The 15,692-nt window shown below is 46.0% G+C and overlaps 1 protein-coding gene across 1 annotated transcript; it reads right to left on the bottom strand.

The window, feature by feature from the left end:
* Positions 1–951: 951 nt before the first annotated feature.
* On the bottom strand, positions 952–4,493 carry LOC308635342 (sperm-associated antigen 11A-like; the record flags this gene model as incomplete). Its single annotated transcript, XM_081269683.1, has 3 exons — positions 952–975; positions 2,568–2,758; positions 4,439–4,493. 3 exons carry the CDS (start codon positions 4,491–4,493, stop codon positions 952–954), a joined length of 270 nt encoding a protein of 89 aa, XP_081125809.1.
* Between the last annotated feature and the right edge of the window lie 11,199 nt (positions 4,494–15,692).

The raw sequence follows: 15,692 nt of genomic DNA, 5'->3' as shown, positions 1-15,692 counted from the left end.
CTCAAGCTGACTCCTGGTGTCTGAGGATGCTCAGCGCACGGGGGTCACAACTCCAGAAAACAGGGGAGGGGGAGAGTCTGCATTCTGCTTCTGCCTGGGCCCTCCGCGCCAGGAAGAGTAGCGCACAGATGCTTTAAATCCTGCGGGTCTCCATCTGAACTGAACTCATTTCCACAAACTACAGGGCTTTGCTACTCTGTGCAGGGCAGAGAAGAACGAGTCACTACTGTTCGTATCCAAGGAATAGGGGAGAGGCTGAGATGGTTCTGGCTTTCTGCCGCCTTCCCCGCGGGGCTTTCCTGCCAATTGGGCCAGCTCCGCACAGCGCGGCCACAGCCTGTGCCGGCGTTGGCGGTGGCCGCGCGCCCTCTGGCGGCAAGCATTGGTATTGACGGGTGTTCCCTGGACATGGATGTTTCTGGGTTGGAAAATGAACTTGGGGATTCATATCTTCTTGGAACCGCTCCAGGACATTTTAGGACTCAGTGCAATCTTTTAATTTTGCATACCGGGAAACGGATGTTATGAAGTTAAGCTAACTTTCCCAAAACCCCCAGAGGGACAGAAAAGACCCTGTATCTGGTCCTTGGGCTCATTCAGGTTGTGAATGAGCCTGATCCAGAGGCATTTTTCATAGGATAAAATAAAGCATGAGATCAGCTCCGAAGCCTTCTGTCAAAGACGCCCTATTCTTCCTTACCTTGGCTCCTTGTTTTCCTCTGGAGAACCTCAGCCAGAACTCCTGGAGCCTGTTCTGTGGCAAGCGCCACAGGTGCCTCTTTTCTACCACATATGACTGAGGCACACAGATGATAGAGAGAAAGTTCACATTCGATCAAGATAACATTTCCCCACAAATAGGCCCAGTTTCCATCTTAAGAATATTAAACCGTACAGTGTGCCTATAGCACAGGGCCTGTGCCAATCTGCACTGTCTGATCCTGGCCTCTGCTATGGCTCCTTGTCAGCTTTCACCTAACAGTGCAACGGGGGAGGGGGGGAAGGTGATGGGGTGGGTCCTTCTTGTCACTTCACTTGATGGCGACCTACCAGGGCCACAGAGGTAGAGTGACTGTGTGCCCACAGGCAGTGAGCTGTGGTGGGCTTTCAGAGCTCTAGCCCAGCGGTTTCACTTAATTCTTGAGGAACACGAGGCCCAGGTCAGGGACTGCGGCTCAGGTCTCCTGCTCAGTGGAGAATTGGAACTAGGCTCCAGCCCAGGTTTTGGGCACCGGCCATCTTTTCATGGCATTTCTCAGATCTGTTGGGTTCGGAGTGGTCACACTCCTGGCTGAGAGTGTGTCTGCCCTCCTGGAGGCAGAGAGATTGACTGTGTTTCACTCAGCAGCAAAGGCTGACCCAGGGGCCAGCACCCCTCCTGGGCAGGCATCCAGACCAAGTATGGGGAGGTATTCCACCCTCCAGGGATGAGAGAGGACCTTGCTGAGCCATCTGTGTCTGAGAGAGGGTCCACTCTGAATCTAAGGGGTCTGTCTGATTGTTTTTAGAAAATAAAATGCAGGAGTGTTTAGAAGAAGCTGGGGAGAGCCCCAAGGCATTTTGTCAAATATTCATTGCAACTGGAGGTGACAGGAACCTAAACGATGGAGATAGGAAACTAAAATAACATATTCTAAGTTATATTAAGTGCACTCAGCTGATTCATTAGCAAACTGCATTCAGGTCATGAACTGAAATGAAAACAAGATATCAAGCCCTTGTTCCAGAGATAGCTTAGCACAGGGCTATCACATACTGGCTCAGTTGCCTTAATTATTTCTTAAGTTCCTTATCTGTAATTAATATTCACTGTCCTTGAGATGATGGGCTTGAAGCTTGGTATGGATAACACTGTGAGCAAGGTCCACAGGAGGGTAAAGGACAGTTGTTAAGTGTTAAGGAGTCTTCATGGACAGGACCCTACTTACTTTAACTGCTCAGGAACATGTTTTTAGAAGTAGCAAAGAATGAACCCTTGGTTGATGAGGTGATTCAAGAGTCCTGTCTTAATTGCTGACTTAATTTGATTGAAATTATTATCTTCTTTTTTCTTCCATCCCTAAAGTGGAAATGCTTATACTTTTTACATACTCCCTAAGATTGTTGTTTCATTCAGTTGAGATAACCTAAGAGTAAATGTCTGAAAACAATACAATTCTATGTAAGTGTGACCTATTGCTATTATGGCTGAGGAGGCCCCTTGCAGTCTGTGTGAATAAGTGCAAGAAGGCTAGTGCAGGGTTCATTAGGTGGAAGCGAGGCCATTAGATGGGCTGCATTTCTGTGCCATGTGAAAATAAAATTTGGAGTTTGCTTTCTACTCTGCTCTCTCTCTCTCTCTCTGGAATAAGAAAAGGAGGGAAGAGTGAAAAGAGGTGAAATATCACAAAATCCCAGAACTCCTTGAACAAAAAAAAGAAAATGGCAAAGTAAGGAAGCTCTCAAGAAAATGCTGTCAGCAGACCTTCACCGCGGTGCTAGATTCAGTCGACCAGTGTTTATTGAGCACCGACTGTTAGCCACAAATTCTTTTAATTCTTTGTGATGTTCAGAGCTTTTGGCCTTACAGGAGCTTGTGTTTTAGGTTCCAGATTTGCCACCTTCCATTTCCCTTCTTCGCTGGGATTTGGTACACAGCACCTATTCCAGGGATCAGAGCAAATATCACCCTTTTTCTCACCAGCATAGCAAAAAAATAGTCTGCACTTCCCATGTTGCAGGAGGCAGATAGTGTTTCTAATTCCAGGAGGGATGTCCCCTGCGGAGCCAACAAAAATAGGTCGATATTTAATCCGTGGAGTACAGTCAAGAATGGCCCAGCCCACAGCCCAACTCCAGGGGTTTTCCAAATGCTTGCAAAGCTCAGCATCTTTGGACAAGTCCCAGGTTCACCGAGCTTTGCTCTCTGAGCCCCAAAGCAGAACAGCTATCCCTATCTCACAAGCTTGTAGGAGGGTCACGCGGCATGTGTGTGCCTGTGTGTGTGTGTGTGTGTGTGTGTGTGGCCACCTGACCCACAGCAGGCCCTGGGGAGAGGCTACCTATCGTATCAGTGCCCTCCAAAAACCTGAGGAAGATGTGCTTTGCAGGAGGAGAAGCGGGTTTTAGAAAACAAAGTGGAATAATGGGGGGGGGGGGGCGCAGGTCTTGGTATCTAGGAGACTGGAAAAAATTCTAATTCTCAGCTTGTGGCCCAATGTCCAGTTTTAGACTCACAGTGAAAAGAAGGAAATGAAACCTTGGCTAGAGGGCTTGCAGGTCAAGAACAGCCACTTAGTGTTCCCATAAGAAAGGTTCTTAACAACAGGAGCCATGATAGTGCTGGTCTCACAGGGTCATGAAAATGGTCTGGGTGGTCTAAAAGTGTCACAGTGCCTCAGCTCTCAATGGGACTGTGATCCAGGACCACGTCAGCCTTGCTGCGTGGAGGGGAGAGCCAGGTGAAGGTGTGGACAGAGACCCCACCAGCCTCGGGCTTGGAGGAGCTGGAGTCTAGACTCACTTCTTCCAAAAACTCATTAAAATGGCCACATCATAGTTTTCTCATCTATGAAATAGGTTAAGCCAGGCATGGTTGTGCCTGCCTATAATCCCTGTGACTCAGGAGACAGAAGCAGGAGAATTGCAAGTTTGAGGGCAGCCTCAGCAACCTAGCAAGACTCTGTTTCAAAATAAAAAATAAAAAGAGCTGGGGATGCAGTCCAGGGGTGAAGCTCCCCTGGGTTCAATCTTCAGTACCACCACCAAAAAAAAAAAAAGAAAGAAAGAAAGAAAAAAAGAAAGTCCAACATTAAGGTGTCAGTCTCCTTTTAAAGGATCTAGGGAATCCAAGTGTGGTGGCTTACACTCATAGATCCAGCAACTTTGGAGACTGAGACAGGAGAAGCTCAAGTTTGAGACCAGCCTCAGCAACTTAGAGATCATCTCAAAATTATAAAATTAGGGGCTGGGCATGTATCTCATAAATAAAGCACCTCTGGGTTCAATCCTCAGTATCAAAAAGAGAAAAAGAAACTAGGCTATGTATGGGGCAGGTATGGTAAGTGAGAAGACCTCCTGCAACTGTAATTGTTCATTGCACACAGCGAATCCCACTTTGCCTGACCCTGGCTTCCCCTTGTGGACTGTAGGGCTGCCATACAGCACTGGGTTCCCTTCCTGCTCTGACACTTGTGTGACCATGATTTCCTTTGGAATTTTTTCTTAGACTGAAGTGAGCACTTAACACACCTGCCCTTCTTGTGTATGACTCTTCTAACCTTTATCTACCTTAAATAACCTCTGCACAAAGGAGGCCATGGTGGCCTGGATCTGAGCCCCGAGTGGCTCCCCTGCACCCACTGACACCATGGGGCACCTTGCCCACGCTCCACATGCTGCCGCACACGTAAATGGCATTCCTGCACTGCTTTCCCCAGGGCCACCAGGGGTCAGTTACCTGAGTTCGTGTGGACCAAACAGAAGAAGACAGCAAAAAGAAAGAGAACCCTCATGTTTTATGGTTCCTGCGGACCTCCCTGCCCTCTGTGCAAGAAAGCAAGTCTGACGAATGATGGGTGGAATGGAGGGAGAGCAAGGAAAGCGGGGCCTTTATAGGTTTCCGAGAACCCTCATCAGCGTCGAGCATATTGATCTGCTCTACTGAGTAAGGCTGTGGGCAGAAGGTACTGGGTAGTCTTTCTTTTCTGCCTAAAAATAGACAGGCCTTTTGGCATTCCCAGAAGCAGGGCTTGTCCAATAACTCAGTGGATGGAGGTGAAAGAGGAAAGAGTTGCTTAGCAACAAGTGCTGTCTGTGGGCGATAGAGAGGTGCTCTGTAAGTCACCTTCCTGCTTTCCAAAAGCTTTCAGTTGGGCAGGGTCCACCACAGTCCAGCATGGAGAGTCCATAACCACACATGCACCCCCAGGAGTCCACAGAAACAAGGCTATAGGTCCCAAGTGACATGCAGGAGAATGTTCATCACAGTCAACAGAACTCACCTTGTGAAGCCTCTTAGTACCACATGGAACAAATAACAGCCCACCCAGCTGTGACGAGGGGAAAACGCAACAGCAGCAAGGGTTGACGCACACGGCACAGACGCCCATCACGGACCTGCTGAGTGGAGACAGAAGCCAGCTATGGCAAAGCACATCACCCCCTGACGCGCACAGCGAACCGCTTCCACCAAACCATGCTGTTGCGGCTTTCACTTGACCCAGTTCCCTTAGAGGAGAGGTCATCTAGTGGAGGACAGGAGCCTCCAGGCCACAGGGCTCTGCAGGGGTGCTCTGCAGGCCCTGTGGGTGCAGAATGGAGGTGGCGGGTGTAAGGCAGATCTCACAAGGAGGGCAGCCAGATCTTCACAGAAGTTTCTAGAAGAGTGATGCTGAGACACCCAGTCCCTGCTTGATAGTGGTTGGTTGCTCTTAAAATTGGTTTCTCTTAAGAAGAGTGGAAAGAGAAAGGCAAGTCTTCTTCCATCTGGGTCTCCAAACCTCAGTGACGCGTCTCTCTTCTACCCCATTTGACCAAGTCTACAACAAGCATATTTGACTTTGGGTTTTACCTACATGGTGGATTTTGAAAAACTGATGTCAAGCATGACCCCAGACCCAGTGCTCTGGTCAATGAGATCATTTAAAAGATGGGCAGGCCCAGTGTGCATCTGGAAGTTTCCAGTCTGGAGTAGAGAGCCAAGATGGCAGACTCTAGCAACAGATGCCCGATTCACAGCCCTTCATGTAAATTCACCTCAGGAAAGGAGACCTCAGGGGAGCTTGGGCTCTGCAAGCTGCTTTTGCCTCTGAATCAAAATAAACATGCATGTGAGCACACACACACGCACACGGGACAAAATACAAGTTTACTGTAAATGGTAACCAGGAACTAATGATTGTACAATATATACAACACGTATAGGTGACTCCATGACCAATGTGATTCTGCAATCTCTACAATCAGAAAACTGAGAAATTATACCCCAATTGATTCAAATGTATGAATTGCCAAGATCATTGTAATGTCATGCGTAGCTAATAAATAATAATAATAAAAAATAATAATTAACTGCCTCAGAATATGAAAATAAATAAATAAAATATGTATGTATATGTGTGAGGATCAAACAGTAAATGACAAATTCGTTAAAATTTGAAATCCTTTCTCCATGGAACATTTCTTTTGGACACATCTCAGAACTCCCTTTAAAAAAATGCACAAGCAATTCCATATGGCCCTTGAGATACAAACTTCTAGACCAACCCCTGGTTCAGGGGTTCTAAGACAGGCACATGTCCCTGTGCATGAACAGTGTGTAGCAATAAGAGACAAAGAGTTCTTATTTGTTAAAAGCATGAGATGTAAATACCCAAACATACAAGTTACTTTTCAACAAGTCACCTTGTTAGAGGAGACAATGAAATGCCTGTTTTATACTTTATGTTTATTCTTTCTGCCCAGAGTACAGCTTATTTAGAAAAGGTTTAAGGTACAGGTGGATGTTATTATTTTTCTACCAATGTAGCCACTAATAAAATAGTTGTGAAATTATGGTTTAGATATTTTCTGTATAATTTGGAAACCTCATGAGCTAGGCTGGAAAATAAGCTAATTTGGGGAGAAATAAATTAATAGTCACAAGTTTTACCACTCACTTTCCCCTCCAGACTTGGATCTGTGTCCAAGTCACAGACTCAGAAAGCAATTCCCAAGAAAGAATTTTATAAATAGTTTTGGAGATTAGGCATGGCATATCAAAGAAGACAAACTGGAAAATCAAGCTTATTGACTAATTTCATTAATATCTGGTTGTACGTTCCTAGGTTCACATAATTGCAGAGTTGAAAAGAACTAAAGCTCAGCTTGTCCCAACACAAAGATAACTATCAACTTGCTGATAGACAAGCATCTAGGAACTCCTCTGCATGAGACGATGTATCGTTAGATAGAGGCTATCAACAGTCTATGCTTCATTAAGGATTACGGTTAGGTTAGACTATATAAACATGCATGTGCATGTTTATTTTGGTTCAGAGGCAAAAGCAGCTTGCAGAGCCCAAGTTCCCAGTCCTCCCATTGCCCTGTTATTGACAGTTAAAATGCAGCCTGGCCTCTGCCACTTTATTGTCAAGAAGTTTACCATTCATTAAGTACCCGAGCATTGACTTGCCTATTAAGTTTACTTTATTTCCTGTATCTGGTTAATAAGGATCAAGAAGAATTACCTCAAGGAATGGTAGTCCCAAGCACCACATTTGCAGTTAAGGTGTATTTTGTAAGTGATGGCCATCTCTTTGAGACAGCTTGGTCAACTGCAGCCCCACTCTAGGCTTTCAAAAGATCATGCCGTTGGTCTCTTGGTGCAGAGGCAGTGGAGGCCCTGAGGGCTGAAACATGGTACTATTTTGTGCCACAAGGTGAGACAATGTCTTCACTCAGGTTTTAGTATGTTCTGCTGGAAGAATTCTGAGGTTGTACTGCTCCTGCCCAAATATTTAATATAGTTTTATTTCCAAGGTTAATCTAACCAATTTCATTAAGTGAATGACTAGATATAGTTAGAATTGGACTAATTCTAACAAGATTGTACTACTCTCAAAAAATGGTGATTGCAGTTATTTATTTTTTTCTTCCTTGTTCATTTATTCTTCTAGAGACTAAGTTCCATGTGGCAGAGATTTTGTCTATTTGGTTCTTTTCTGTATCTTTAGCACCTAGAATAGTGCTTGGCATGTAGTGGCTATTTAGTAAACATCTGCTGAATGAACCAACCAACTTATTTGCCTACAAAGATAGAACTTAAATCAACACAGAGGTCGTGAATAAACACAAAATAAAGATAAGGGGATATTATTGGAAAGACTCAACAAGAAGACTGTCCTAGGAAAAGGTCCACTGCAGAAATCAGAAGACAATTTTATCTCCCACACTAAAATAAGCACCATCTAATTAGTAGCAAGTGTCCATAATAACAAAACAAGGTGAAATGGAACAGCAAGACAAGGAATTGGAAGAGTAAAGAAAAATTCATGAGAGCAAGGGAACGTCAAGACCTTGGAAAATGGATGTTTAGGTGAGTGTCCAGCTTCCAATGGCACCCAGAGGAGGTATTCCAAGAGAGAGCTATTAAAGCAGGTCAGATGCAAAGTCAGAGGAAAGCACGCTAACCAAAGGCTTTGGCATCCCTGAGCACAACCAGAACTTTCAATTACTGCAATCATTTGTGAATTTAAAATTTTATTTAGAATAGGCCCCAGTTAACCGGGCTTAATAATTTTCATATAGAATCGGTAAGATGATAATTATCGTAGGACATGCCTTAAGAAGAGGAGGAAGAGGGGGAGAACTACAAAGTTCAGGTGTCCTAGAAAAGACCAGAAACTGTCTATAGTTTTGTGTTTCACTTACTTGCTGCATTGAATACTGGGTGACAAATGGCATGCTTGCATTTCAAAGAGGACAATCATGTTGGAAGGATTCAGAACACATTTCATCCAAATGGCATTTTAAAAGCATAATAAAAGCTGGGTACGGTGGAACATGCCTGTAATCTCAGCGGCTTGGGAGGCTGAGATAGAAGGATCGAGAGTTCAAAGCCAGCCTCAGCAACAGCGAGGCAATAAGCAACTCAGTGAGACACTGTCTCTAAATAAAACATAAAATAAGGCTGAGGATCTGACTCAGGGGTTGAGTGCCCCTGAGTTCAATCCCCAGTATCAAAATAAAATAAAATAAAATAAAATAAAACCATAATAAAATTTTTAAAAAAAATACTACATTGCCTTTTCATTTGAAGCAAAAATGCTGGCTGCTAATTTCTTCCCTTCAATTTGTGATGTTTGACCCATTTTCTTATGTCCCCTTTACCAAGATTGCACACCATTTCAAGGACAAAAAATTTGTTGACATTCCATTGGTTCCTGAAGCCACATCTATCGGGAAAAGCATGTCCTGGCTGGTGAAATCCATCCACCCCTCCTCAGTCTATTTCCTACTATGCTTCATGAGCCCGAGTGGCTTTCTTTTCAATGAGGCATTTCTTTTCTCACCACATTCCTTCCTGAAGATAGAAGCAGAATTTTCAGCCTTTATTATCCCATCTGATTATCTCATATTCTCCTAAAAGTCATCAGAGACTCTTGCTATAATAAGGGCATTTCCATTAGTCATCAGAGGTTTACATTAAGTGCTTGGTGCCCAGCGATCTGAATGCCATCAACACAGCTCTTGGTTTCAGAGGAAGGGAAATGATATCCTGGGTCTCCACCACCAGGGGGCAGCTTTCCTTCTTAAGAGCAGGTCCTCTAGAAATGATCTTCCCACTGGCTGCCTCTTATCCCAGAATCCACATGGGTTCATTCTTCTCATGTGCTTTTATTCCTGTATCTTCTCTCTCTCTCTCTCTCTCTCTCTCTCTCTCTCTCTCTCTCTCACACACACACACACACACACACACACACACACACACACACACACACCATGAGTAGTTGGTGTAACCAGTCAGCCTCTTTTTCATTGGCATTAGCTCTGGGAGCTCCCTGGGGGTTTCGTTCCACCACTCAAACTGGATCCTTCAGGAACTCCCCGCAGACCTCGGTGATGGTCCCTGCCCAGCTAACAATCCCTCCGCAGACCCTTGGATGAGCCAGGGAGAAGGTTGGGGCAACGGTGTGCTGTTTTGCCATAGCTCGACATCAAATTCCTCTCCTGTTGCTCACAGTTCTTCTTTTTATCCATAATCAACATGATATATCAGGAGGGAGTCCTGAGCTCTCTACGCCATGTTCCTGTGTCCAGGCTGCTGAGTGCCCAGGCCTTAGGGACACCTCCATCCTTGGGTCTCCCCAGCTGTGGCCCCGCTGCTTGCTCCCCAAGGTGCAGCATGCATCCATGCACACAAGCTCACCAGGAGTTACACCACCAGTACAAACATTGCTGGAGCTCTTCAACTCTCCGCCATGAACTAGAAACTGGTCCATGAATCAGCAACTAGGATTCTCTAAGGGAGAGAGCTCAGAGAAGGGTGAGGCTGGGGGCAGAACAGAGAGGTTTACACCAAGCCAATGGCAGAGAGAGGCCGGGACTCTGGGAGGCTTTGATGGACTGGTCAGGCTCTTCCTCATGCATCCAGCTGAGGCCATCCTGAGCCCCACCAGGGGGCTGTGCATGGTTTCCTCGTCCCTCTTGTGCTCATGGGTAATGCTGAGGTGACTCATCTTGCTCTATCAAGGAAGAGAATGCCTCTGTTAAGGAGCTCAGCCTCTTCACGGGGCCACTGAACCTTAGTCCTTATTACTGAAGGATGTTGTCTGAGAACAGATCATTTCCCGGCCCCCCGACCCTCATAATGAGAAGTGAGGGGCCAGAGCTGGAGGAGGAGCTCAGGTGTGGCCATTATTTAAGTCACAAGAAGCCAAGTGGGGACAGGCCTGTCGGAGCCTCCTCCCCAGCTCCTCCCAGCTGACACTGGGCACCGAGGAGGAAGCAGCTTCTCCAGGATGAGGAAGCTCTGAGGAACAGAGGGTAGGGGGTCCAACGCCCCCAGAAGGCTTCGATGTTCACAGGGGAGGGAGGACGCGCTGTGTGCAAGTGGGCGTGGACGGCAGGAGCAGGCAGCCCGCCCAGGTATGCTGGCCCTGTGATGGCCCCTGTTAACTTGCCGGCCAGAGGTCTTTCCCTGGGGACAGCTGGTGTCCATAAAGCCACCCTGTTGCACAGAGCCCTGTCCCACACAGCTGCCGTGGGAAGAGCAAAGCCGACACGGAAAGGAGTTCCCATACAGAGGAGACACAGACAGGTCTGCTCCCAGAACCCACTCATTATTTCCACCCTCACTTGTGTGCTGACCCTACCAATCAGACCCTAGAGCTGGTCTGTGGAGAAAGCACGTGCTGTGGTTTGGTTGTGAGATGTCCCCCAAAAGCTCACATGTGAGACAATGAAAGAAGGTCTGGAGGAGAAATGATTGGGTTATAGTCTTAACACAATCAATGGATTAATCCATAATGGGATTAACTGGGTGGTGACTGGAGGCAGGTGGGATGTGGCTGGAGGAGGCAGGCACTGGGGGTGTGGCTATGGGGTACATATTTTGTATCTGGAGAGTGGAGTTTGTCTCTGCGTCCTGATCACCAGGTGAGCTGCCTCCCTCTGCCACAGTTCTCTGCCCTGATGTCCTGCCTCACCTAGAGCCCTGAGGAATGGAGCCTGCTGTCTATGGACTGAGACCTTTGAAACCTTGAGCCCTTAAATAAACCTTTTTTCCTCTACAGTTGTTCTGGTTGAGTCCTTTAGTCACAGCAGTGAAAATTCTGACTGAAACAGCCCGGGTTAGCAGTCAATATAAACTGCTAAGGTGGGAGTGCAATGGGCGCTTTGGAAAGTGGAGGAGACTAAGCTGAACTGGAATGGGTGATGGAGAAAATACCAAGAACTTTAAAATTTCTTTTTAATGAGAACATGGGCACAGTTTGGCCAACAAAATGAGAACTACATTCCATGAGAAAGGCACCCTTTCAGAAAGAAAAAAAAAAGGCTATTTGTAAAAATAAGAAATCTAAAGATAAATAAAAAAACTATTACATAAACTTGAAAAATTAATAAAAAATATCAAAAAACCCTACCATTGAACATTAATGAAAGTGTAACAGGTGGTCTAAAAAGAAATATATGAGAAGTAGAGAGCAAAAGGAAAAGATTGGGAAAGTACCAATGAAAGAGAACAGAGGACATTTGCGGGTGACTGGTGTTTGAACAGTAGCATTCCAGGAAAAATAGAAGGTGCCCAAGGAAGAAGCAACCTGTGAAGCTGGACATACAAAGGAGCCCATGCAAGGATCAGCCAGGAGCCCGATAAGATCACCAAAGCTAGCACAGGAGGAGAAGGAGAGAGTGCTCCACGGCACGAAGTCAAGGATGTCAGCAGGACCCGGGAATAAGAGCCTCCTGACTTTCTGTCTCTCCAGGACTTATCCTGAAACCTCCACACACGGATCAGTCCTTCCTTGTCTTCCTACACGTCCAGCAACTGAGAAAATAGCCACATCAGAGCCAGTGGGAAAAGATGGGGCGCAGTCCTGCTGCAAACCCCACCCCAGGCCTGCCCCAGACAAAGTGCTTACAGTTGAGAAGGCATGACCAAGCCCTGAATCTCCCAGAGAAGCAGGAGACTTGGATACACACAGGGCACCCTGACCGCTGTGGCTCCACCAGAGGACCTGGTTTCTAAGTCACCCCGCTCTGGGACTAGATGAGGCTGAGCATTCCCAGGCCTTCCTAAGTCTCTAAGGCCAAGCCAGGTGTCAGGCAGGCTGACAGGGACTTCCAGCAGCTATTGCCCTGAGCCTCGCAGAGAGAAAGGGCATGTCCCACCTCCCAGGTTATCTCTGGAAAGAATTCATCTCCCAGTCTCCCACTGCTGCCGGATGGTGGGCCTCTAGTTAGTCTGCCTCTTGAAGCTGCTGTGGCCGGTAAGCAGCTGGCCTCTAGGAGTCTAGGTGGAAAGTGGGCATTCCCATTGTGTTCTCCTATCTGTCTTGCTCCAGCAATAAAACTAGGTCTCCAAATTCTCTCTGGAAGGGATTTGAGCACACACCAATCACCCCAACTTCTGCAGCTTCCACTTGAGAGACTGGCTCCTGACTAGCTCTGGACCACAGAGAACAAAAAAGCCATCTTAAAGCAATACATGAACGTTTCTAGGGCCGATCCTCTCCTCCCCATCCATGGCCTCAGTGAAGATGATCAGGTAAAAATTTCCAACTCCCAAATATTCAAGCTTCCTGGAAGAGGTCTGAATGCAGGCTTAGCACCCCGACTTTTCCATCTGCTGCCAGTGGGCCAAGGTTTGGTCAGCCTGCATCTGGGACCAACAAAGAAGACAACTGGAAGTCCCCTGGGAGTCTGAACAAGTGTATGGCACCTTCCACCACTCCTGCTGTCTCACTCCAGAGCGGGCCCGCCTCTGGCTGACTTACCTGTCTCCAGGAGCGAGTGGAGCTGGCATATCTTCTAGGACCCCGAGGGTGACGATGGGCCAAACAACAAATGGCAGAATGTGCAGCCTGAACCAGAGAACCCAGAGGCCCACCAGAAACGGTGACTGAAAGTTAAAGAAGAAAGAAAGGGTTTTGAAGGCTGTGAGAAGGTGGCTGTGACACACATAGAAACTTCCACAGCATCATCAGCATATTTATCGCAGAAATCTTGCAGGATAGAAAGGAGTGGGGGGAAGTATTTAAATTATTGAAAGAAAAGAAGGAGGAGGAAGAGGAGGAGGAGAGAAGAAAGACGACGGAGAAAACCTGCCCACCAAGAATCATGATGGATGGTGAAAAGTGGAAACTGTTCCTCTAATGACCAGTAAAAGATAAGGACGCCCACTGTTGTCACTTTTACTCAACATAGTTCTAAAAATACTAGCAAGCGCAGACAAGGAAGTGAACCAGCATGGCAGGGACAAACTGGGGTCCCTGCCATGGCCTCTGAGACTAAAAGCAGATCTTGGAGCAGCTGCAGGCAAAAATGCCTCTACAAAAGAAAGCAAAAGCTTCCGGCAAAAGTCATCACCGAAAACTAGTAAACCCCCTGGAGAAAGCACCTGCCCGGGTGCCGGAGCCTGAAGCCAGGCCGAGCCGAATCTGAGCCTTTTGAAGGAGAAAGACTTTCAGCTGAAGCTATTCTGGTAAGTTTTGCACGTTGGAATGTGTTGTTTCTTTCCCCTCATTTCACTAATGTGAAAAACACTGGTGGAAAAAGCAGTAATGACAGAAGAAAAAAGAAGAAGAAGCTCTTGCCATTTCTGTAACTCGTTGTCTCTTGTCATGGCAAGATGGGGAAACGACTGTCTGTCTACAGATGAAAACTGATGGAATAGTATGCAGCGGTGGGAAGGAAATCCTTCCATTGGTCTGACCTAGAAGAAATTGGGGGTCATTGCGATAAGTGAAACTAGCCATTCATGTTTCACTAACATGTTAAATTTAAAAGAAAATGAGATACACAGAAACAGTGAGTAAAAGGGTGCAATGGAGGCAGGAATGAGAAGAGGTAGGTCAAAGGGGACAGAGGGGCAGGATGACTGACTGCAGAGCCCAAGAGTTCTCATTAATCACACTGTACAGTTACGTATGCCGATTAGTGCAGCTTGCTCTGCTTATGGTACATTAAAAAGTCATGATATGAGGTGATGGTATATTAATGTGCTTGACTATGGTAATCATTTCTCTAGGTATATGCATGTCCAAACATCACCTTCTATACCTTAAATGTATAGAATAAGAAAAAAGGAAAAAATGACATGTTACTGAAGAAGTGAGTTATTTTTTTTGCCTGAGTGGAGAGTTCTTTAACTTTTAATAATTCCTGGGGTTGGAAAGGGAGTGGAGAATTATGTATTTTAATATACTACTGATGAGAGCATAAAAGTAGGAATCCTCTCTTTAAAGGTCCATTGGCGGGGCTGGGGCTGGGTCTCAGTGGTAGTGTGCTTGCCTAGCGTATGTGAGGTGCTGGGTTCAATTCTCAGCATCACGTATAAATAAATGAATAAGATAATAAATAAAGGTCCATCAACATCTAAAAATTTTAAAAAACATAAAGGTCTATTTGCATATGTGTTAAGATTTTAATCACTCATATTCTATAACAATATCAATCCTCAGTATCTGGAACATTTTCTTACAGATTATTGAAGAAAATGTCTATTGAATTGCTTTTAACCTTAAAAGATGAGAGCAGCCCTGTGCCAACAGGGGAGATGAGGTAGTTGCACGAATCCATTCAGTGGAATTTGTGTAGGTGTTAAAAATGGTAGAGCTGCATACTGTGGGTTGGTGTCCAGCCCACTCTGTGGCATTCCATCCTGTTCCCTTCCGTATCAGCCATGGCTTGGGAGGTTTGGGGAGACAGTTAGAAGGCAGTGGATTGAAAATTGCTTGGTTGAGAAGAAGAGCAGGTCAGGGGGCTCTCACTATCTGGCGCCCCCTTTCCTCTCCTGTCCATCAAAGAGACTCGAGTCCAACAAGGACACAGTGAGACCTTCTTTCCAAAGTTCAGGGAGAGGGAATTCTCTATTCTGCACTGCTTAGTCCCATCTCCGTTGGGCCTAAACCTCCTTGGTTAGGCCTTGTACTCCACTCTGCCCTTCTTCCCTTTGCTCCAGGCATGGAGGATACTTCTTATTGTTTCTTAAATATACCAAACACACACATGCCTTGGGACATCACCATGTGCTGCTGTCCCCTTGGAATGCCCATGGCTCACCAGACAGTGACAGGTCTCTCTGTAACCCCTCCAGGTCCTTACCCAATAGCTACCTTCTCAGTGAGATTTTGGGCCTCTGAAATATCAACACTCTGTCTGACAATTTGCATTCGCTCCCCTGATTTTCTTTTCCCATATCACTTTCTAACATACCATGTATTTTATTTTCATACTTTGTTTATGGTCTGACTTCCCAATAGAATGTGGGCTCCATGAAGGCAAAGACTTTAGGTATTATTGAATTACTTGTACATAGAATAATACCTGGGGTAGGGAAGATGCTTGCTAGCATTTTTTGAATCAATGAATGAGTGTGTGAAGGAGAGCAGAGATGTGACTGGATTCAAGGATAATGGTGACCTGCTTGCTTTCTTTTTTCTCCATTTCTCTCAGTCATCTGAACTTTATTCTTCCTTTGAACACTTCTCCTCCCAGAGACCCTTATT

This window comes from Spermophilus citellus (genome assembly GCF_964194105.1).
Source record: "Spermophilus citellus genome assembly, chromosome: 16".
NCBI classification, from domain to species: Eukaryota; Metazoa; Chordata; class Mammalia; order Rodentia; family Sciuridae; genus Spermophilus; species Spermophilus citellus.
The sequence above is the reverse complement of the archived record's forward strand: the minus strand, read 5'-3'. Positions and strand labels throughout refer to the sequence as shown.